Source organism: Ranitomeya imitator, chromosome 4, assembly GCF_032444005.1.
Source record: "Ranitomeya imitator isolate aRanImi1 chromosome 4, aRanImi1.pri, whole genome shotgun sequence".
NCBI classification, from domain to species: Eukaryota; Metazoa; Chordata; class Amphibia; order Anura; family Dendrobatidae; genus Ranitomeya; species Ranitomeya imitator.
Genome location: NC_091285.1, coordinates 589051094 through 589076753, shown reverse-complemented (window position 1 = coordinate 589076753; position 25660 = coordinate 589051094). Strand labels below are relative to the sequence as shown.

At 42.6% G+C, this 25660-nt stretch overlaps 1 protein-coding gene across 1 annotated transcript in view; it reads left to right on the top strand.

The window, feature by feature from the left end:
* Positions 1-25660, top strand: part of ADGRA2 (adhesion G protein-coupled receptor A2) — a 261166-nt gene that overhangs the window by 170674 nt on the left and 64832 nt on the right. The window contains exons 3-7 of the mRNA XM_069766496.1: positions 1287-1358; positions 2952-3023; positions 10722-10793; positions 10878-11041; positions 11148-11361. Of these exons, the coding sequence (XP_069622597.1) occupies positions 1287-1358; positions 2952-3023; positions 10722-10793; positions 10878-11041; positions 11148-11361 (594 nt within the window). The remainder of the gene's footprint in view (positions 1-1286; positions 1359-2951; positions 3024-10721; positions 10794-10877; positions 11042-11147; positions 11362-25660) is intronic.

Here is a 25660-nt window from a genome sequence, read left to right as displayed (position 1 = left end):
ATTTAACCAAAAAATGGGAAAAACAAGACACTTATTTCCCTTTTACCGATATTTTCTGATACCAGCAAAAAAACAGAGAGAGAATATGACAGTGACATAAAAATAGAGTCTCATGTATCATGAAAAAGACATCTATATTATTTGAATATCCGAATGAGAGAAAAAGGCGTTGGAGTGGCGCATTAACTGTAAGCTCCTGCGCCCGGTGATATACTCGCCCTCCGGCGTCTTCACTGACAGTAGCTCCTGACTGTCCAGAAGTCAGAAGCTACATCACTAGCTCTCAGTGCAAGTCTATGTGAACCAGAACGAGGCCTCGTAGACTTGTATTGAAAAGTAACCTCCGCGCCGCTCCATGAAACACTGAAGCTGCCGGCAGGTCCCTTTTCACCGGAGACTGACGGGAGCGACACAGGCAAACAATGAAGGTGGCGGCAGGTGAGTATGAGACAGGGGGCAGGGGAATTACATGTAGAGCACCATTCCAGCGGTGCAATAAAAAAAAAAACACTGGAGTGGTGCTTTAAAACGCATGTATGAATAAAAATGTGCCTGGTCAAGAACGGAGGGGTAAATGGCTCCGTCTTGAATTGGTAAACAACCGCTGATGGATCCGTGCATATAAATGGACCCTTAGATTCTTCTAAGGCCACATTCACACGTTCAGTATTTGGTCAGTATTTTACATCAGTATTTGTAAGCCAAAACTAGGAAAATACAGAAGTGGTGACATGTTTCTATTATGCAATACTGACCAAATACTGATAGTGTGAATGTGGTCTAACTTGTATTCTACCTGACAAATAAATGTATATTTATCAACCCCTCTACTTAGTCATCAAGATCTCCTGGTGTCAGGATCAATGAGGTTCCAGCACCCAGACCCTTAGGGATCACACTCATATTAGGAGACCTTTCTTTAAAATAAAAAGTAAAGATTATTATTAAGAAAGATATTAGGAGACCACGACTATGGGGAGCCGTTTTACAGATCTTACATTGTAGTCCAGAAACAATCCTTCCCTGACACCCACCAAGAATACAGCAGTCAGAAATTTAATTTTGGAGGATTTCACGACAGCAGTTGGATTTTGGGTATAACTACTTCCTTATCCTTCTATTTTTATGTATGTCCAGCACCCCGGTTGGATAATATAGTTAGACTTTATTGTAAAAAATTCGAGACAGACATAGATAAAAGTTACTCTGAGGCTTTTCGAACACTGTCACTCTACTGATAATTGTCAACAAAAATTCTGATCAATCTCTTTCTTTATGTTCTTTAGAGATTTAAAGAACAACTTAATCAGCAAAATGGAACCTGGAGCTTTCTTAGGACTGCCTGAGTTAAAGCGCCTGTAAGTATATAGAAAAAGTGAGCTAACAAACAGAAGGTATTAGCAAATGGTTTTAATCAAAATGTCCTACCAGGGTTATTTCTATAATCTCTCTGGCTGCAGGAGTAATCTAATATAACATTCAAAGCTTTAGGAAACTTACTAGCAGAATTGCCTTTCTTTCTCAGTGAGAATTTTGGATTCTCTGTATTTTTTTTTACATTTCCATGAAAGTCATTTTTGCATCCGTGTCATCCATTATTATCCTTTATTTCAGGCCTCATTCAGACATCTGTTTTTCACACGTCTTGTTTTTCCTGGACTGAACTCATCACGTTTGTAATTTTTTGCAAATCGAGCGCCCAGAAAAAGAATGGAGATGTGTCCAATTTTGATGCGAATGGCGGATCAAAAAGTCCATATATAAAGTGAAAAAAAGGACTCCACATGGATGCCATCCTGTGTCATCCGAGTGATGTTTGCTATTTTTCACTATTTAATGGATAGGAGAAATTGAGATTTTTTTTTTGCATACAAGATAAACAGATGCCACACTTATGGTATGAGTTGCCACATGCACCAAAAGTGGATGTAAAACAAACCTAGCACATCTTTTTCCAAAATTTGTGACATCTTTTATTTTTTAAGGTTCCAGTTGATGAGATCCCCTCGAGTGCACTGCATTAGGCATGGGAGAAGTGTCCACTTGGTGGGCATAGGGCAGTGTCCACTGGGTTGGGCATAGGGGAAGTGTTCACTGGGTCCGGCATAGGGATATGTTCACTGAGTCGGGCATAGGGCATTGACCACTGGGTCGAGCATGGTGGAAGTGTCCACTGGGTGGGCATGGGGCAGTGTCCACTAGGATTGGCATGGAAGAAGTGTCCACTGGATGGGCATGGGGCTGTGTTCACTGGGTCGGGCATAGGGGAAGTGTTCTCTGGGTCGGGCATGGGGCAGTGTTCTCTGGGTCAGATATGGGGCAGTGTTCACTGGGTCAGGCATGGGACAGTGTCCACTGGGTCAGATATGGGCAGTGTTCACTGGGTCAGGCATGGGACAGTGTCCACTGGGTCAGGTATGGGGCAGTGTTCACTGGGTCGGGCATGGGGCAGTGTCCACTGGGTCAGGTATGGGGCAGTGTTCACTGGGTCGGGCATGGGGCAGTGTCCACTGGGTCAGGTATGGGGCATTGTTCACTGGGTCGGCATGGGGCAGTGTCCACTGGGTCAGGTATGGGTCAGTGTCCACTGGGTCGGGCATAGGGGAAGTGTTCACTGGGACGGTAATAGGGCAGTGTCTACTGGGTTGGGCATGGGGCTTTGTCTACTTGGTTGGGCATGAGGCAGTGTCTACTGGGTCTGGCATAGAGGAACTGTTCACTGGGTTGGACATGGGGCAGTGTCTACTGGGTCTGGCATAGAGGAACTGTTCACTGGGTTGGGCATAGGGCAGTGTCTACTGGGTTAGGAAAAGTGTCCACTGGGCCGGGTATCCTGCCCATCTTAACTTGATTGACTAGTACCTGTTTTTTTTTGTCTGATTGTATGGTATAATGTGTCATGGCGCTGCCTGACTGCACAGTAAAATATGGCTTTTATTATTTTTTTTTAGAGACATCTCCAATAACAGAATTGGCTGTGTACTTCCTGCTGCATTTCAGGGTCTGAGCAGTCTATCACGCCTGTAAGTATAAATACAAAATGTGCACATAAAAGGTGTCTAATATTCCTCTAATTTGACATAACAATGATAAGTACACCTATTCACTTTTAGGGATTTTTTGCTCTTGTTTAGCAGATGTTCTAATTTTGATGATGGCAGCAGAAAAAATGGAGTCATCTCTTCTGTTGACACTGCACGGAGCAGAAGATCTAGGAACTGTGCAAGTTAAAAATAAAAAAATGAGAATTTTGGCTTTGGAGTCCTGCTGAGCTTAGAATAAACCTACTTATTTGTGTAACCACAAGGCAGGGAGACAAGTACCCATTCCTAAAATATACCACTATTAACATGCCAGCACTCTCCTCACACTTTCATGGCTATAAAACAGTTGGATTCAGCATTTGTTGGCCACGGCTCTATTTTTGGGACAATACAGTCAATGTCCCTCTTGTTTTCTCCTCCTCGACCTCCTCGTGCTATACGTAGGCGGTCCGTCTGTCCCACACTACATTGCCCCCACAGCTGGACACATGACTTTGTAGCTTTAGGCTTTATATCCAGAGTGGAGTACTGTACCCTCACTAGCCCCGGGGCTTTATGGTACTACCATGTGCTGCGGATAGCTGTGTCTCTACCAAAAACCATCCTAATTACTAAAGGGAACTTGTCGCTAGGTATAGGGCCTCCAAACTATAACATGACATTATTCCCTGGCAGTGCTCCAAACATGACCTCTGCAAACCTAGTGATATTAAAGGGTTGTTCCCTGCACTGAGAGCCCGCACCCATCTCAGAAGGCTGTTCTTGACCATCTATGGCAGACTCATAGACAATGATTGGAGCAGATTAGGTGCATGTGCTTTTTTTCTGAATGATGGTGGTCATCACTGATCAGAAGGTTATTATCAATCCTGTGACTAAAACTTGGGAATAAGCCAGGAAGCCTGACAGCTGATCCATGTTGCCCGAGCCGTAGACAGCATGTGTCAGGCGCTGGCTGTAGGATTTCAGACACATATATTTAACTGTGAAACGCTGCCACGTTTCAGACACAAGAGACTAGTCGAACAGGAGGGTCCCCGGCGGCTTGACCCCGGCCACTGCCCTGGAGTGATATCCCTCCCAATAAACACCTGAAAGGAGAGACCTGTCATTCCAGGGCAGCAGGCGGAGAGACGTCACTGGTGACCCCTTGCCTTACTAGTCTCTCCTCATGCAGCTTGGTCCCTGGCGGCTTTTAAACTATGTTCTCTGAAACGCTGCAACATTTCATACTTGAATATATGTGGCTGAAATCATGCAGGCAAGGTCTGATATAGTTGAAACCAGAAGTTTACATACCCTATATAAAAAGACACATCTGCATGTTTTTCCCAATATCTGACTTGAAATGAGAATAAACCTTTCCCGTTTTAGGTCAATTAGGATTACCATAATTATTAATATTTGCCAAATGGCAGAATAATGAGAGAGAGAATGTTTTAAGGCATTTGTATTACTTACTGCAAAGTCAAAAGCTTACATACACTAAGATTACTATGCCTTTAAACAATTGTGGACTGCCCATATGATGTTATATGTTTGGAAGCTTCTGATTTTTGGAAACAACTGAGTCAATTACAGACACACCTGTGGATTTAATACACACTGCTTCTTTGTGTAGCATCATGGGAAAGTCTAAACAAATCAGCCAAGATATCAGGAAGAGATTTGTGGACTTGCACTAATCTGGCTCATCCTTGGGTACAATTTGAAGATACCTGAAGGTGCCTCGTTCATCTGTACAAACAATTAGACGCAAGTACAAACAAGATGGGAATGTCCAGCCATCATACCACTCAGGAAGGAGACGGGTTCTATGTCCCAGAGATGAATATGCTTTGGTCTGATATGTGCATATCAGCCCAAGGACAAAAGCAAAAGGCATTGTGAAGATGGTGGTGGAAGCTGGCATGATTGTGTCAATATCTACAGTGAAACAAGTACTATATCAACATGGGCTGAAAGTCCAGTCTTCCATGAAGAAGCCATTACTCCAAAAGAAGCTTAAAAAAAGCCAGATTAATGTTTGCAAATGCACACATTAATTTTTGCAGATGTCCTGTGGTGTTATGAAACTAAAATTGAACTTTTTAGGCATAATAATCATTGTTACGTTTAGAGGAAAAAAGGAGAAGCTTGGAAGCCTAAGAACACCATCCCAACTGTGAAACATGGAGGTGGCAGCATCAAATTTTGGGCTTATATTGCTTGCAGGAAGGACTGGTGCACTTCACAAACTAGATGGCATCATGAAAAAAGAAGATTACGTGGCAATACTGAAGCAACATCTCAAGTCATAGGCCAGGAAGTTAAAGTTTGGGTGGAAATGAGTCTTCAAATGGACAATAACCCGAAGCATACTGCCAAAATGGTAACAAAGTGGCTTAAGAATAACAAAGTCAATGTTTTGGAGAGGCCATCACAAAGCCCTGATCTCAATCCTATTGAAAATTTATGGGCAAAGCTGAAAAGGCAGGTGCGAGCAAGGCGACCTACAAACCTGGATCAGTTGCACAAGTTTTTTGGCAGTGCAAGACGGCACTCGTACTACTGTATAATAAAGGTGCTCAAGTAGGGCATCCAGCCCAAAATAGTCCAAAATCAGAAAAATACTTGGCACTCAAAAAGAATCTTGGCGTGAGGTGATATTTATTAAATGTGCATCCATTAAGACAAAAGTTGAACGTTTTCGGTCCACATCCGGATCTTCATCAGAGCAATTTTACTGGTATAATGAGAGATGCGTATACCCTGTCAATACTGGTTCCAACAGGATTATTCAAATAGCCTGGATGCAGTGGAAGATCCTGAGAGTATCCGCGCACGTGGAGGGCGACAGGAGTTGCACAAGTTTTGTCAGGATGAATGAGCTCAAAATGAGCCCAAAACATGCATATGTGTCTTCTACAGTGTATGTAAACTTCTAGTTTCAACTGTACATGCTCCTTGTGGGTCGGGCAGCATGTAGCAGCTATCAGGTTCCTTTTAAGTGTAAAATAATATATACACATCACCAAGAGGTGTTCGGGTGATGTGGCACATAGTTTAGCAGGTGCAGTGTGCTTTTTTAAGTTAACTTTCTGCATTTCAGGTGCCCTCACTTCAGGACTAATAATAAGAAGCAGACTACAGTATACTAGTGAGGTCAAATAAAGCTATTTTTATTGGTAATTGCTTTCTAAAATGTCTCTGTGTTTAGACATTGCTCTAACATGCCCACAGCAAAGTCACAGACGCTCAGTATCTAAGCTCATGTACAGATCCTCGTGTACCTGGGCAGAGCTGGACCTTATGTGGACATCCTGAGATAGCGGTGGGCACCACATGTGGGTAACAGCAATATGTAGAGACAGAAACATTTTTTAATGAGAATTTAACACACTAAATTATTATTTTTTCTAACCCAAATAGGTTTTTATTAAGAATAACATCACATTATTCAAAGTGCAGTGATACATCCATTTTTTGATTTTCACGGTAACAACCCCCAACATCATAAACTTAGCCTGCCCCCCTCCCCGTTTAGACAGCTCGCATTCACCTATTACCGTATCTTGTACAAGTAGATGTATTTGTAATGATTATTATCACCTATTGTAGCAGTGTAGACAGGAATGCCTACAAACAAATACCCCCAAGACCTTTCCCGTGCTATCTACCTCCTAACCCATTTCCAGCCAAGGCATCCACAGTTTGTCATACATCCCCAGTTTCCCCCTTTTCTTGTAAACTCCCTTTTCCAGAGCAAGACCATGCTTCACGTATTTAAGGTATTCTCCTCTTGGAGGTGGTCCCTCTTTTATCCAGATCCTTGCTATTACCTTTCGAGCCATATATATTAATCTAGCAATTGCTACCTTCAGGTTGTTATCCACTTTAATCTCCTCTACATACCCCAGCAAGCAAACCACCGGTTCCCTTGGGACCACACATCTATAAGCCCTTGCCACACGGCTCGGAACCACCAACCAGAAAACAGCCAATCTTGGACATGTCCACATCATGTGAAATATTCCTGCATTTTCATTATTACACCTCGGGCATTCAGAGTTAGATCGCAATCATTCCTTATACAAAACTTCCGGAGACTTATATACTCTATGTAAAATATAAAGCTGAGACAGCCTATACAGTTCACTCAGTGACAGTTTTGGTATCCACTCCAGCACAGATTCCCACGTTTCATCCTCCAAGTGGCCCAGCTCTCTTTCCCATTTAGCCCTCGCATTGATCGGAAATCCCAGTAAATGAGTATGTAATAAATCTCTTATCGTATTCCCTTGGGCTGCCTCTCTGACAGGACTCCCAACGCCATAAACGCCGGTAAATTATTATTATACCATAGCGGAGAAAATCTAGTCACAAACAGGTAACCCCACAAATTTGTTTGATTCTATCCCACAGTTTATGTATCAAAAATATTGTTGGGTATATTTTCCCAAAACTAAATTATTATTTAATAGTGGGACATTGCATTTAAGAGATTGAGCATTGGGAAATCTGATCCAGGATACTGGTGGAAATCTGATCCACAAATCTGGTGCAAATGTGATTCACAATGCTGGTGCAAATGTGATTCACAATGCTGGTGGAAATCTGATCCACAAAGCTGGTGGAAATCTGATCCAGGATACTGGTAGAAATCTGATCCAGAATACTGGTGGAAATCTGATCCAGGATACTGGTGGAAATCTGATCCAGGATACTGGTGGAAATCTGATCCATGATACTGGTAGAAATCTGATCCAGGATACTGGTGGAAATCTGATCCAGGATACTGGTGGAAATCTGATCCAGGATACTGGTGGAAATCTGATCCAGGATACTGGTGGAAATCTGATCCAGGATACTGGTGGAAATCTGATCCAGGATACTGGTGGAAATCTGATCCAGGATACTGGTGGAAATCTGATCCAGGATACTGGTGGAAATCTGATACAGGATACTGGTGGAAATCTGATCCAGGATACTGGTTGAAATCTGATCCAGCATACTGGTAGAAATCTGATCCAGCATACTGGTGGAAATCTGATCCAGCATACTGGTGGAAATCTGATCCAGGATACTGGTGGAAATCTGATCCAGGATACTGGTGGAAATCTGATCCAGGATACTGGTGGAAATCTGATCCAGGATACAGGTGGAAATCTGATCCATGATACTGGTAGAAATCTGATCCAGGATACTGGTAGAAATCTGATCCAGCATACTGGTGGAAATCTGATCCAGCATACTGGTGGAAATCTGATCCAGGATACTGGTGGAAATCTGATCCAGGATACTGGTGGAAATCTGATCCAGGATACTGGTGGAAATCTGATCCAGGATACTGGTGGAAATCTGATACAGGATACTGGTAGAAATCTGATCCAGGATACTGGTTGAAATCTGATCCAGCATACTGGTAGAAATCTGATCCAGCATACTGGTGGAAATCTGATCCAGCATACTGGTGGAAATCTGATCCAGGATACTGGTGGAAATCTGATCCAGGATACTGGTGGAAATCTGATCCAGGATACTGGTGGAAATCTGATCCATGATACTGGTAGAAATCTGATCCAGGATACTGGTAGAAATCTGATCCAGCATACTGGTGGAAATCTGATCCAGCATACTGGTGGAAATCTGATCCAGGATACTGGTGGAAATCTGATCCAGGATACTGGTGGAAATCTGATCCAGGATACTGGTGGAAATCTGATCCAGGATACTGGTGGAAATCTGATCCATGATACTGGTAGAAATCTGATCCAGGATACTGGTGGAAATCTGATCCAGGATACTGGTGGAAATCTGATCCAGGATACTGGTGGAAATCTGATCCAGGATACTGGTGGAAATCTGATCCAGGATACTGGTGGAAATCTGATCCAGGATACTGGTGGAAATCTGATCCAGGATACTGGTGGAAATCTGATCCAGGATACTGGTGGAAATCTGATACAGGATACTGGTGGAAATCTGATCCAGGATACTGGTTGAAATCTGATCCAGCATACTGGTAGAAATCTGATCCAGCATACTGGTGGAAATCTGATCCAGCATACTGGTGGAAATCTGATCCAGGATACTGGTGGAAATCTGATCCAGGATACTGGTGGAAATCTGATCCAGGATACTGGTGGAAATCTGATCCAGGATACAGGTGGAAATCTGATCCATGATACTGGTAGAAATCTGATCCAGGATACTGGTAGAAATCTGATCCAGCATACTGGTGGAAATCTGATCCAGCATACTGGTGGAAATCTGATCCAGGATACTGGTGGAAATCTGATCCAGGATACTGGTGGAAATCTGATCCAGGATACTGGTGGAAATCTGATCCAGGATACTGGTGGAAATCTGATACAGGATACTGGTAGAAATCTGATCCAGGATACTGGTTGAAATCTGATCCAGCATACTGGTAGAAATCTGATCCAGCATACTGGTGGAAATCTGATCCAGCATACTGGTGGAAATCTGATCCAGGATACTGGTGGAAATCTGATCCAGGATACTGGTGGAAATCTGATCCAGGATACTGGTGGAAATCTGATCCATGATACTGGTAGAAATCTGATCCAGGATACTGGTAGAAATCTGATCCAGCATACTGGTGGAAATCTGATCCAGCATACTGGTGGAAATCTGATCCAGGATACTGGTGGAAATCTGATCCAGGATACTGGTGGAAATCTGATCCAGGATACTGGTGGAAATCTGATCCAGGATACTGGTGGAAATCTGATCCATGATACTGGTGGAAATCTGATCCAGGATACTGGTAGAAATCTGATCCAGCATACTGGTGGAAATCTGATCCAGCATACTGGTGGAAATCTGATCCAGGATACTGGTGGAAATCTGATCCAGGATACTGGTGGAAATCTGATCCAGGATACTGGTGGAAATCTGATCCAGGATACTGGTGGAAATCTGATCCAGGATACTGGTGGAAATCTGATCCAGGATACTGGTGGAAATCTGATCCAGGATACTGGTGGAAATCTGATCCAGGATACTGGTGGAAATCTGATACAGGATACTGGTGGAAATCTGATCCATGATACTGGTGGAAATCTGATCCAGGATACTGGTAGAAATCTGATCCAGCATACTGGTGGAAATCTGATCCAGCATACTGGTGGAAATCTGATCCAGGATACTGGTGGAAATCTGATCCAGGATACTGGTGGAAATCTGATCCAGGATACTGGTGGAAATCTGATCCAGGATACTGGTGGAAATCTGATACAGGATACTGGTAGAAATCTGATCCAGGATACTGGTTGAAATCTGATCCAGCATACTGGTAGAAATCTGATCCAGCATACTGGTGGAAATCTGATCCAGCATACTGGTGGAAATCTGATCCAGGATACTGGTGGAAATCTGATCCAGGATACTGGTGGAAATCTGATCCAGGATACTGGGGGAAATCTGATGCAGGATACTGGTGGAAATCTGATCCAGGATACTGATGGAAATCTGATGTAACATACTGGTGGAAATCTGATCCAGCATACTGGTGGAAATGTGATCCAGCATACTGGTGGAAATCTCGGATGAAATGCTATTTCATTACCGTAAATTGTATTCATATATTTCAATAGAAGTCCTTTTAGATTTCTCCATTTGTATTGTAGGAATGAAAACTTACTGTAATTACACATATTTTACTCTGTGTAGATTTCTGTCTGGAAATATCTTCTCGACTCTCGGTCCTGGGGTTTTTGATGAGCTTCCTTCCCTGAAACTAGTGTGAGTATTCTTACTGTGTCTGCCCACATGTATTCCTGTCCAGCTGGGTAAATTCTGATGGCTGCTTGGCTTGTGTCTACACAGGGACTTTTCCACTGATTTCCTAACCTGCGATTGTCACCTACAATGGATAGCGACTTGGGCGAAAAATGGTTCTGCTAAGATCTCCGATAGGACGTTGTGTTCATATCCAAGTGCACTGAGGGAGCGACCATTGCGAAACCTGAAGGAAAGTCAGCTAACCTGTGGTAAGGAGAGAACAATCCGTATATCTCACTTATTTGTGGACACCTCATCCTTTATGGTTAGAAATAAGCAATCAGCATTTCTGATGATAACGTGTTTTGATCTTAGGAGGAACCCCAGAACTTCATACGCACCATCTCATCCCATCCTTACGGCAAGTGGTGTTTCAGGGTGACAGAATACCTATACAGTGCACAGCAAGTTATGTGGGCAATGCCAGTCACATCATCTGGTACCATAATGGCAGACAGGTGTTAGATGATGAAGAACAAGGAATTATACTAGAGGAGACGATAATCCATGACTGCACCTTCATCACAAGGTAGGTGACAACTTCTAAGCGCTGGTCCTTTTGTCATCTGAGGGTCTCCGGCTTCCTGATTGCTGGGGGGGCTGTGTGTCTCTGAGAATTGGCAATTTGGACCAGTATCATGGTTGCACCCCTGTCTAAACTGTATGACCTCCAATGATGCAAGCAGTGGCAGCTTTTCCTCTCCTTGGAGGACTGCAGAGGCCCTGAAGCCGATCAGATCCAGCCAGCTCTGGAGCTGCGCTTACAAGCCCTATTGGAAAGAGCTTTGGAGCCCTCCTCTTCTTGCCCAGGGGACTGGCCGCCGCTGATAGAGTGCATAGGTGGCCAGTAACCTACACAATGAGCAGTAAACATTAAAAATACAAAATCAGTTTGTTCTTCAGAACAAGCAGAACTTTTAATAAGAGGTAAATTCCAAAATTGCGTGTTTTTACAAGCACTTTGGGAAATTTTATTCATTTAAAAAAAATGAAACAACCTCTTTGATTATCTGGTTTGCTAAAATGAGATGTTACCCAAAATGCCAGTGTAAAGCTTTAGGTAAGATTATGTATGATGGCATTACACCTGATTTGCCACCAGACCCCAAAACATCAGAGAACAGCTGCCATGCGTCGCCCCCTTGTGTCTGCTCTGGGCATAGCACAGTGTGGTAGATTTGCCTGGAGTGTTCCTGTAAGTCCATGTACTGTATGCGCAGTATGTGACATGTGAAGTACATACATGGGGCAGGCATGCTGACGGATCGCAGCTCTGGAGCATGTTCAGCTCGGAGGAATGTCTTGTTTACATTCAATGTCTGAGTTTAAATTTAGCAAATGGCTGTGGTGTTACGGCCCCGCATCCTGCCGACTCCAGCCTGATAAACTGTTTATTCCTAGTTGGCAAATCAGCCGTTTCCTCTCAGCGTGGAGGCACATCCTGTGCGTTCAGGGACTCCTATCGGATGTTCAATTCCCCTGCCAAGGTGCACCAAGAACCCGAGCAATTGACGGCATGTCACAGTCATTGGCCCACCTAGTCTGTGCATGCCGAATTGTTCCAGCACCGGCGAAATAACACTGGGAAATAAACACGGTATACCACATTCTTCACTGCTCCCGGCCCCTCACTGTACTCCGGTGTGTAAACTATTGTAACTGCTGCGTTTCACAATTCTCTATATGACACGGGGTAATGCCCCTTGTATTATGTACATTTCACATTCACCATATACACAGTGGCATGTAAAAGTCTGGGCACCCCTGATCAAAATTACTGTTATTGTGAACAGTTAAGCAAGTTGAAGATGAAACGATCTCTAAGCGGCCTATAGTTAAAGATGACACAATTCCTTTGTATTTTAGGCAAATATATATATATACTAGATGGTGGCCCGATTCTAACGCATCGGGTATTCTAGAATATGCATGTCCACGTAGTATATTGCCCAGTCACATACTATATTGCCCAGCCACATAGTATATTGCCCAGCCACGTAGTATATTGCCCAGTCACATAGTATATTGCCCAACCACGTAGTATATTGCCCAACCACGTAGTATATTGCCCAACCACGTAGTATATTGCCCAGTCACGTAGTATATTGCACAGCCCACATATTATATTGCCCAGTCACATAGTATATTGCCCAGCCACGTAGTTTATTGCCCAGTCATGTAGTATATTGCCCAGCCACGTAGTATATTGCCCAGCCACGTAGTATATTGCCCAACCACGTAGTATATTGCCCAGTCACGTAGTATATTGCCCAGCCACGTAGTATATTGCCCAGTCACGTAGTATATTGCCAAGTCACGTAGTATATTGCCCAGTCACGTAGTATATTGCCCAGTCACGTAGTATATTGCCCAGTCACGTAGTATATTGCCAAGTCACGTAGTATATTGCCCAGTCATGTAGTATATTGCCCAACTACATAGTATATTGCCCAGTGACGTAGTATATTGCCCAGTCACGTAGTATATTGCCCAGTCACATAGTATATTGCCCAGTCAAGTAGTATATTGCCCAGCCACATAGTACATTGCCCAGCTACGTAGTATATTACCCAGTGACGTAGTATATTGCCCAGTCACATACTATATTACCCAGCCACGTAGTATATTGCCCAGTCACATAGTATATTGCCCAACTACGTAGTATATTGCCCAACCACGTAGTATATTACCCAGTCACATAGTATATTGCACAGCCCACGTAGTATATTGCCCAGTCACATAGTATATTGCCCAACCACATAGTATATTGCTCAGTCACGTAGTATATTGCCCAGCCATGTAGTATATTGCCCAGCCACGTAGTATATTGCCCAGCCATGTAGTATATTGCCCAGTCACGTAGTATATTGCATATTGCCCAGCCATGTAGTATATTGCCCAGTCACGTAGTATATTGCCCAGTCACGTAGTATATTGCCCAGCCACGTAGTATATTGCCCAGTCACATACTATATTGCCCAGCTACGTAGTATATTGCCCAGCCACGTAGTATATTGCCCAGTCACGTAGTATATTGCACAGTCACGTAGTATATTGCCCAGCCACGCAGTATATTGCCCAGCCACCGTAGTATATTGCCCAGCCATGTAGTATATTGCCCAGTCACGTAGTATATTGCCCAGCCACGTAGTATATTGCCCAGCCACGTAGTATATTGCCCAGCCACGCAGTATATTGCCCAGCTACGTAGTATATTGCCCAGTGACGTAGTATATTGCCCAGCCACATAGTATATTGCCCAGTCACTTAGTATTACGTGGCTCCTAGAACTTCCTTTTTTGCATTATTACCTCCTATACAGGGCTATGGTCCAATTTGCAAAATGTGGGAACTGCCCTAAAAGTGACTTCTCCTCCAGGGACCAAGTGAGGGACCACACCCTGTGCATCCCTGCACACCGCCCTGTGAGCTCCCCGTGCAGACAACACGCGGTACCGCATGCGATTATACCCAGCCCCCCCTCCTGCTCATCACTAACCACAGGCAGTCAGTGAGCGCACAGAGGCCGTGGTGCAGCACTCACCCCTGGGGCCGGATAGTAGTGTCCTCCTGGAAATGCCATAGCTGCAGGCTGGAGAGAGAGATGAGGACTGGGTGCACTGCAGCTTCCGGTCCCAGGGTTGGTATGAGCGCAGGACCTGTGATGACGTCGCAGTCACATGACCGTGGTGTCATGGCAGGTCCTTCTCGCATACCATCCTTAGCACCGGAATCTGCCGCTTGCACTGCCGAGGACATGACAACACGTCGGAGGGTGAGAATAACGTTTTTTTTTAATTATTATTATTTGTAACATTAGATCTTTTTACTATTGATGCTGCATACGCAGCATCAATAGTAAAGAGTTGGTCACACAGGGTTAATAGCCGAGTAACTGGAGTGCGTTACACCGCGCTCCGGTAATGCTGGCATTAACCCTGTGTAAGGGCTGACTGGATGACTGGAGGGAAGTATGGAGCAGGCATATTGCCGCCGGACTGTGGCCGTCGCTGATTGGTCGTGGCAATGGTCGTGGGCGTTTTGCCACGACCAATCAGCGACTTGGATTCCATGACAGACAGAGGCCGCAACCAATGAATATCCGTGACAGAGGGACAGACAGACAGACAGAAAGACGTAAGTGACCCTTAGACAATTATATAGTAGATATATATACAGCTCTGTCAAAAATTAAGAGACCACTGCAAAATGTTCAGTTTGTCTAATGTTTCTCTTTATAGGTATATTTTTGAGTAAAATGTAAATTGCTATTTTATTCTATATACTACTGACAACATGTCTCCAAATTTCCAAGCAATAAATGTTGTATTTTTTTTTCTGAATAAGAAAAATGGTCAAAATTAAAAACAAACAATAGTGCTTTCAGACCTCAAATAATGCAAAGAAAACAAGTTAATAATCATTTAGAAACAACAATACTGATGTTTTAACTCGGGAAGAGTTCAGAAATCAATATTTGGTGGAATAACCATGATTTTTTATAACAGCTTTGATGTGTCTTGGCATGCTTTCCACCAGTCTTTAACACTGCTTCTGGCGCAAAAATGTAAGCAGTTCTTCTTTGTTTGATGGCTTGTGACTATCCATCCTCCTCCTCATTACATTCCAGAGGTTTTCAGTGGGGTTCAGGCAGGTGCGGACTGGGGCTGAAATTCAGCCCTGGCATTTGAAACCACACAGGCCCATGTTGTCCTCGTCCCCTAGAACCAGATGGGATATATTACTAATATTACCCTGGATGGAGGAAAGAAAGATTTACTACATGACTAATATTTCAAATGATACCCATGGCAGGCTGGGTAAGTGACTGAGTCAGTGACTTTGTGCTTCATCACAACTGTTAACAGTATGGGTGTCCTGAGAATATCGATTCTGTTAACAATGTAGCAGACAAAGCAGCCCACAACCAGACCGGCCCTTCTGGCATTTGCCAGAATTGCCCAATGGCCAGTCCGGCCCTGGGTTCAGGCCTGGAGATTGGGCTGCTCATGACAGGGTTTTGATGTGGTGATCTCTTAATTTTTGCCAGAGCTGTGTATATATATATATATATATATGTATATATATATATATATATATATATACAGTGTGTCCTTAAAGTCATGGTGCACTTTTGACCAGTCACTGGAAAGCAACAAAAAATGATAGAAATGTGAAATCTGCTCTAAATAAAAGAAAAACTCTCCCAGTTTCATACCTATTCAGTGCAGCTCGATGCAGGCTCCATTTGTTGCCCTACACACATCCAAACGATAGCATAAGCTTGTGGTTGCATGATGTCACAGACCTGGCAGTGTATTAATCAGAGTTCAGTTTATCAGGGGTTAATCTGACTAGGGGCTCAGAAACAGCTTAAATGAGTTTGTGTTGTTTGATTGGTTCTTGTTATCTCTCCTTAGGAACAGGTCGGTCTGATATGATTGGGCCAGAGAAAGGGCGCCAAAATGTAAACTATAAAAGTGCACCATGACTTTACAGACACACTGTATATATATATATATATATATATATATATGTATATATATATATATATATATACAGTGGGGCAAAAAAGTATTTAGTCAGTCAGCAATAGTGCAAGTTCCACCACTTAAAAAGATGAGAGGCGTCTGTAATTTACATCATAGGTAGACCTCAACTATGGGAGACAAACTGAGAAAAAAAAATCCAGAAAATCACATTGTCTGTTTTTTTAACTTTTTATTTGCATATTATGGTGGAAAATAAGTATTTGGTCAGAAACAAACAATCAAGATTTCTGGCTCTCACAGACCTGTAACTTCTTCTTGAAGAGTCTCCTCTTTCCTCCACTCATTACCTGTAGTAATGGCACCTGTTTAAACTTGTTATCAGTATAAAAAGACACCTGTGCACACCCTCAAACAGTCTGACTCCAAACTCCACTATGGTGAAGACCAAAGAGCTGTCAAAGGACACCAGAAACAAAATTGTAGCCCTGCACCAGGCTGGGAAGACTGAATCTGCAATAGCCAACCAGCTTGAAGTGAAGAAATCAACAGTGGGAGCAATAATTAGAAAATGGAAGACATACAAGACCACTGATAATCTCCCTCGATCTGGGGCTCCACGCAAAATCCCACCCCGTGGGGTCAGAATGATCACAAGAACGGTGAGCAAAAATCCCAGAACCACGCGGGGGGACCTAGTGAATGAACTGCAGAGAGCTGGGATCAATGTAACAAGGCCTACCATAAGTAACACACTACGCCACCATGGACTCAGATCATGCAGTGCCAGACGTGTCCCACTGCTTAAGCCAGTACATGTCCGGGCCCGTCTGAAGTTTGCTAGAGAGCATTTGGATGATCCAGAGGATTTTTGGGAGAATGTCCTATGGTCTGATGAAACCAAACTGGAACTGTTTGGTAGAAACACAGCTTGTCGTGTTTGGAGGAAAAAGAATACTGAGTTGCATCCATCAAACACCATACCTACTGTAAAGCATGGTGGTGGAAACATCATGCTTTGGGGCTGTTTCTCTGCAAAGGGGCCAGGACGACTGATCCGGGTACATGAAAGAATGAATGGGGCCATGTATCGTGAGATTATGAGTGCAAACCTCCTTCCATCAGCAAGGGCATTGAAGATGAAACGTGGCTGGGTCTTTCAACATGACAATGATCCAAAGCACACCGCCAGGGCAACGAAGGAGTGGCTTCGTAAGAAGCATTTCAAGGTCCTGGAGTGGCCTAGCCAGTCTCCAGATCTCAACCCTATAGAAAACCTTTGGAGGGAGTTGAAAGTCCGTGTTGCCAAGCGAAAAGCCAAAAACATCACTGTTCTAGAGGAGATCTGCATGGAGGAATGGGCCAACATACCAACAACAGTGTGTGGCAACCTTGTGAAGACTTACAGAAAAAGTTTGACCTCTGTCATTGCCAACAAAGGATATATTACAAAGCATTGAGATGAAATTTTGTTTCTGACCAAATACTTATTTTCCACCATAATATGCAAATAAAATGTTAAAAAAACAGACAATGTGATTTTCTGGATTTTTTTTTCTCAGTTTGTCTCCCATAGTTGAGGTCTACCTATGATGTAAATTACAGACGCCTCTCATCTTTTTAAGTGGTGGAACTTGCACTATTGCTGACTGACTAAATACTTTTTTGCCCCACTGTATATGTATATATATATATATATATATATATACAGTGTGTCCTTAAAGTCATGGTGCACTTTTGACCAGTCACTGGAAAGCAACAAAAAATGATAGAAATGTGAAATCTGCTCTAAATAAAAGAAAAACTCTCCCAGTTTCATACCTATTCAGTGCAGCTCGATGCAGGCTCCATTTGTTGCCCTACACACATCCAAACGATAGCATAAGCTTGTGGTTGCATGATGTCACAGACCTGGCAGTGTATTAATCAGAGTTCAGTTTATCAGGGGTTAATCTGACTAGGGGCTCAGAAACAGCTTAAATGAGTTTGTGTTGTTTGATTGGTTCTTGTTATCTCTCCTTAGGAACAGGTCGGTCTGATATGATTGGGCCAGAGAAAGGGCGCCAAAATGTAAACTATAAAAGTGCACCATGACTTTACAGACACACTGTATATATATATATATATATATATATATATATATATATATGTGTGTGTGTGTGTGTATTTATCTTTTACATTTTAAAAATCACAACAAGTAAAATGGACCGATGCAAAAATTTAGGCACCCTGCATGGTTAGGTACCTAGAAGCACCACCTTTTGAAAGTATCACAGCTTGTATACGCTTTTTGTAGCCGGACAAGAGTCTTTCAATTCTTGTTTGAGGGATTTTCATCCATTCTTCCTTGGAAAATTCTTCCAGTTCTGTGAGATTCCTGGGACGCCTTGCATGCAAGCGATGGAAGCAAAGCCTATGACGCCTTCTCCTTATATCGTCCAACCCGCTATTTTAAGGTCTAGCCACAGATTTTCAGTGATGTTCAGATCAGGGGACAGTGAGGGCCATTGTAAAACCTACAGCTTACGCTTCTTGAGGTAGTCTAATGTAAATTTATCATTATCTATTTGTAGAAGTCATCTTTGCAGCTTCAGCTTTTTTACATATGGTGTTATGTTTGCATCAATAATTTGTTGAAGTTTCATTGAATCCATTCTTTATAACCATGAAATGTTCCCTTTGCCATTGGCTGTAAGACAACCACAAAGCATGATTGTTCACCTCCATACCTAATGGTTGGCAAGATGTTCTTTTCCTGAAATTCTGTGCCATTTTTTCTCCACACATACCTAATATTGATCATTGTGGACAAAGAGGTCAATTTTAGCCTCATCAAATGCATCAGGCATGTTTAGATGTTCTTTTGCATACTTCCAACATTAAATTTTGTGGTGAGGATGCAGGAGAGGTTTTCTTCTGGTGACTCCTCCTTGAATACCATATTTGTGCAGGTGTCTCTGAACAGTAGAACAATGTACAACAGCTCCAGATTCTATTAAATCTTTCTAAAGGTCTTTTGCAGTAAGCTGCGGTTCTGATTTGCCTCTCTAGCAATCCTATGAGTAGCTCTCACTCAAATTTAGCTTGGTCTTCCAGACCTTATCTTGACCTCCACTGTTCCTTGTTAACTGCCATTTCTTAATTACATTTCAAACTGAGGAAAGGGCAACTTGAAAATGCTTTGCTATCTTCTTATAGCCTTCTCCTGCTTTGTGGGCCTCCACCATTTTCATTTTCAGAGTGTTAGTGCTAGAAGAACCCATGATTGCTGTTTTTTGGCACAAGGTTAGAGGATGTTTGGGTTTTTATAATGCTGGGAACTTTGCATCACCTGGTCTTTCCCAACAATGATGGTGAACAAGCCATAACCCTAACAGGCAAATTAAGGTTTGAAACCTTGGTCAAATTTATCTGAGCACACAAATCTCCAAGGGTGCCCAAATGTCTGCATTGGCCCATTTTCCTTTTTGTAATTCTTAAAAAGTAAAAGATAAAAATATATATTTTTTTTGCCTAACATACAAAGGAAATGTGTCATCTTTAACTTTAGGCCTTTTAGGGATCATTTTATATTTACTTGCTTAACTGTTCACAATAACAGTAATTTTGACCAGGGGTGATCATACTTTTACTTGCCACTGTATATATATGCTATGCTAAGGACTTGCATGGAGCTGAGACCTTCCAACAACAGCTTTGTCTCTTATTAATAGGTCATGTTTTAAATAAAGCTGCTTTGTTGTTGATACTTCCTGGTATTTGGCTTTGTCAAACTTTTATTGATATAGTCATGTGCATTTATATAGTCATGTGCGGATTACATGCCTTTTTGATGTGTTTCTGCCACTCTAAAAGAGCATGTGCATTTTTTTCTTGTGAATTTTCCACACTTAATGCAAGACAATGGGGAAAATGTGCACATAAAACTCAGCATACTTTCAAAAGAGATTTACAGATTGCGGATTTGAACTACACACCGCAGGTCAGTTTATGCTGAGTAAAAAGAAAGTGCAAGAGGCGTGAGATCTCTATGAATCCCATCCACTTTGCTGGAACTGGAAGACCCTGCGTTTTCGAGTCAGTGAAAATGCGCAGCATCAAGTGCTCATCGTGGACACATAAGAAAAGTAATACACTTCTCGAATAGAATTCAATTCTAGAATTGCACCATCTTTCTACATCTACATATACATTCTACTCATCAAGATAATGTCCAAAATAAATAAGATAATGGCAATCGCTTCATTAAATAATACATACATCCCATTCAAGGTTTAAAGGGAGAATGAAGAGATCCATAACTTAAAAATTAGCTTTTATTCATAAAGATTAAAATACAAGAATAAAAAATAAAAAAGCAGAGTGCCTCTCATATAGGACGGTAATGTCGGCCTAGAATAAACACTCCGATATGGTACAAAATATATATCCTGTCTAGAAATAATTCACTCAATAGCAACTCTAGTAAGATAACCTACTGTACATACCGTATTTTCCGGCGTATAAAGCGATTTTTTAACCCCTGAAAATCTTCTTAAAAGTCGGGGGTCATCTTATACGCCGGGTGTCGTCTTGTACGCCGGGTGCAGACACCAATGTGTATATGGTGGGTGGGGTCCCGATGACGAAGAGGGGGCGTCTCACAGGAAAGTGTGAGTGGAGTATCCCCCATTACCTCATTGTAGCTGCAGCATGGGGTCTCTGTGCTGGGAGCGGCGGCTGCTGCTCCTCTTTGTGCCGCCTGGATGCTGTGGGGCAGCGGCTCCTCTTCGTGCAGCGTCGGGGCTCTGTGCTGTGGGGCGGCGACGTATCTTAGTGCAGAGTCAGTCGGGGCTCCTCCGGCATTTCCTCAAAGCCTGGAGGCCCCGGCAGCTCCATCGCTGCGATACGGTGGCCTCCGGGAAAATGGCCGCTGGGGGCGGTGCATGCTCAGATTCAGATCTCGTCCCGAGATCTCAGGAGACAAGATCTGATACGCCGCCCCACAGCACAGAGCCCCGACGCTGCACGAAGATACGCCGCCCCACAGCATAGCACCCACGCGGCACAAAGAGGAGCAGCCGCCGCCGCTCCCAGCAGAGACCCCACGCTGCAGCTACAATGAGGTAATGGGGGATACTCCACTCACACTTTCCTGTGAGACGCCCCCTCTTCGTCATGGGGACCACTCCCCCCCCCCAAAAGACACATTAGTCACCGGCCCTATAAGACGACATACGGCGTATAAGAAGACCCCCGACTTTTAAGAAGTATATTTTAACTGGAAAAGTTGGGGGGTCGTCTTATACACCCAGTCGTCTTATACGCCGGAAAATACGGTATATCTGGTAAAAAACAATATCTAGTGCTTCATATATAACAATATACAAACATATAGATCCTTTGCTGAGTAGCTACCTCAAAATTAAGGACTAGATCAAGAGGCCAGCTCTAAACCAAAATAAATAAATAAGGATATAATATTCAACAAAATAATGAACAAGAGTGCAAGGAGAATACCAGAAGCTTATATGGCTTATTGCCTGTAGTAAAAGGACCAGTACGCAATATTGAACCCCTAGAGTATCTAGTGATAACATCTAATGGGAATTGACCTGCCAGAGAACCACAGGCAAAGTCCAGGAAAGTGCCCACAAATGATAGGTAAATGTGCCCGCAAGTAAAGGAAACCGATTCAACTTGTGAACAGGAACCCGGGATACTGTCCTCTCACCCCGACGCGCGTTTCTACATATACCTTTAGATCGCAAACTTGGTACACCAGTATCTTCTGCTGCAACCGAGCATGTGCAGAAGTTATCTGCAGTGTTCAGGCAGAGAGCGCACATATCCTTCACGTGGGTCCAAGTAGACAATAGCATTCTCATAGCAGTCAGATGCGTGACCAGGCAGGTCACTGATCATTGTAAGCAGTGCTCATCACTACATGATGACCAATGACTATGCGGTCTGACGCACCTAAGATGACCAGTTCTCAGGTACATGGGTATGCCTGATGTATGTCATCCATGTATCATCCGTGTGCCATCATTGTGTTTTCTGTGTGTCATCATTGTGTTATCTGTGTGTCAGCCGTATGTCATCAGTATGTCATCTGTGTGCCATCCATGTGTCATCCTTATGTCATCCGTGTGTCATTTCGTGTGCCATCATTGTGTCATCTGTGTGTCATCGGTATGTAATCAGTGTGTCATCTGTGTGCCAGCCGTGTGCCATCAGCATGTCCGATTTTACCATCAGCGTGTCATCAGTATTTTTCCGGTATGGTTAAATAAATAAATAAATGACAAAGCTTCTCCTATACTTTGTAATGTTAAATACAGATGACACACAGACGCCATCCGTGTGCTGTACGTAGATTTCACAGACCTATAGACTTGTATTGGCCCTTGTCATCCGTGCTGCTGGAAAAAATGGACATCTCTCTGCGTATTTTTCTCAGGCACACGGTCTGTGCAAAAACACAGACTTGTGAACAGCCCCATAAGTTTTACAGTTGTGCTCAAAAGTTTACATACCGCAGCAGAATGTTTGCTTTCTTGTCCTTTTTTCAGAGAATATGAATGATAACACAAAAACTTTTTCTCCACTCATGGCTAGTGGTTGTGTGAAGCCATTTATTGTCAAACTACTGTGTTTTCTCTTTTTAAATCATAATGTCAACCCAAAACATCCAAATGGCCCTGATCAAACCTTCACATACCCTGGTGATTTTGGCCTGATAACATGCACAGAAGTTGACACAAATGGGTTTGAATACCTGATAAAGGTAACATCCTCACTTGTGACCTGTTTGCTTGTAATCAGTGTGTGTGCATAAAAGCTGAGTGAGTTTCTTGGATCCAGACAGACTCTTGCATCTTTCATCCAGCCACTGATGTTTCTGGATTGTGAGTCATGGGGAAAGCAAAATAATTGTCAGCAGATCTGCAGGAAAAGGTAGTTGAACTGTATAAAACAGGAAAGGTATACAAAAAGATATCCAAGGAATTGATAATGCCAGTCAGCAGCAGTCAAACTGTGATTAACAAATGGAAAATCAGGGGCTCTGTAAAAACAAAACCACGGTCAGGTAGACCAACAAAAATGTCGTCCACAACTACCAGGAAAATTGTTCGGGATGCAAATAAAATCTCACAAATAACATCAGCTGAAATACTGGACTCTCTGAAAACTAGCGGTGTGGCTGTTTCAAGATGCACAATAAAGAGGCACTTGAAGAAAAATGGTCTGCATGGTTGAGTCGCCAGAAGAAAGCCATTACTGCATAAATGCCACAAAGTATCTTGCCTACAATACGCAAAACAGCACAGAGACAAGCCTCAAAACTTCTGCAACAAGGTAATTTAGAGTTATGAGACCAAAATTGAACTTTTTGGCCACAACCATAAATGTTACATTTGGAGAGAAATCAACAAGGTCTTGATGAAAGGAACATCATTCCTACTGTAAAGCATGGAGGTGGATCGCTGATGTTTTGGGATGTGTGAGCTATAAAGGCACAGGAAACTTGGTCAAAGTTGAAGGAAAGATAAATGCAGCACATTATCAGCAAATAGTGGAGGTAAATTTGCAATAATCAGCCCGGAAGCTGCGCATGGGATGTACTTGGAAGTTCCAACATGACAACAATGCAAAACAGAAGGGCAAGTCGACCTGTCATTGGTTACAGCAGAACAAAGTGGAAGTTCTGGAGTGGCAATCTAAGTCCCCTGACCTCAATATCATTGAGCCACTCTGAGAAGATCTCAAGTGCTCTGTTCATGCTAGACAGCCCAGGAATTTACAGGAACTGGAGGCTTTTTGACAAGAAGAGCGGGCAGCTTTACCATATGAGAAACTAAAGAACCTCATCCACAACTACCACAAAAGACTTCAAGCTGTCATTGATGTTAGAGGGGGCAATACATGGTATTGTTTCTGTATTAAGAAATGGGGTATGTAAACTTTTGATCAGGGTCATTTGGATGTTTTGGGTTATCATTATGATTTAAAAAGAGAAAACACAGTAGTTTGACAATAAATGGCTTCACCCAACCACTAACCATGAGTGGAGAAAAAGTTTTGGTGTTATCATTCATATTCTATGAAAAAAGGCCAAGAAAGCAAAAATTCTGCCGGGGTATGTAAACTTTTGAGCACAACTGTATTTGATATGTGTGGTAACTGTGAAATAAAGGAAGACACACATACTGGAAACACGGACATGTGAAGGAGGCTTTATCATCATTCGTCTATCGCAAAGGGATTTTCTGGGTTAAACATTGACCATGAATTTTCTGGAAATTACTCAATAAATAGATAATGTGATTAAAGGAAACCTCAAACAATTTTTTGCCACCCTCCACTCATAACTATTACCTAAACATTTCCCTTAAACTGGCTCTGTTCATACCACATTTATTTCTTATGTTTGGCTTGTACATCTAAAAGATATCCAGATGTGTCCGATCACCTTTCTATAGACTGATATAGGCCAGGCGTGTTTGGATGTGGTCAAGTCTTATTTCATTGTACAGGAAAGCCTATGCTATGGGCAAAGTTATGTTACTTTCACATAGGGCCGAACTATATATATTTTTTAATTGGCGAGTCTAATTATGTAGATTAGGTCAGAGCGCCTCCAAGTGGTGAGTTAAGTAATATCAAAGAGATGTGAAGGAAACAATATGACTATATCACATGTGATATTTATCGGTATACAGCGTATATTGTACACTATATACCATATGGTCATAATTAACTACAACAGCCAATTAACGGTCATATTTACAATAAGGGATTAAAGATGACTTCTGATTGGTTAAGTCTGTGTATCTATATACAGTATATATATATATATATATATATATACATACAGTACAGACAAAAAGTTAGGACACACCTTCTCATTTAAAGATTTTTCTGTATTTTGATGATTATGAAAATTGTACATTCACACTGAAGGCATCCAAACTATGAATTAACACATGTCGAATTATATACTTAACAAAAAAGTGTAAAATAACTGAAATTATGTCTTATATTCTAGGTTCTTCAAAGTAGCCACCTTTTGCTTTAATGACTGCTTTGCACACTCTTGGCATTTTCTTGATGAGCTTCAAGAGGTAGTCACCGGGAATGGTTTTCACTTCACAGGTGTGCCCTGTCTGGTTTAACCCCTTCCCGACCTTTGACGCCACGTAGGCGTCATGAAAGTCGGTGCCAATCCGACCCATGACGCCTATGCGGCGTCATGGAAAGATCGCGTCCCTGCAGACCGGGTGAAAGGGTTAACTCCCATTTCACCTGATCTGCAGGGACAGGGGGAGTGGTAGTTTAGCCCAGGGGGGGTGGCTT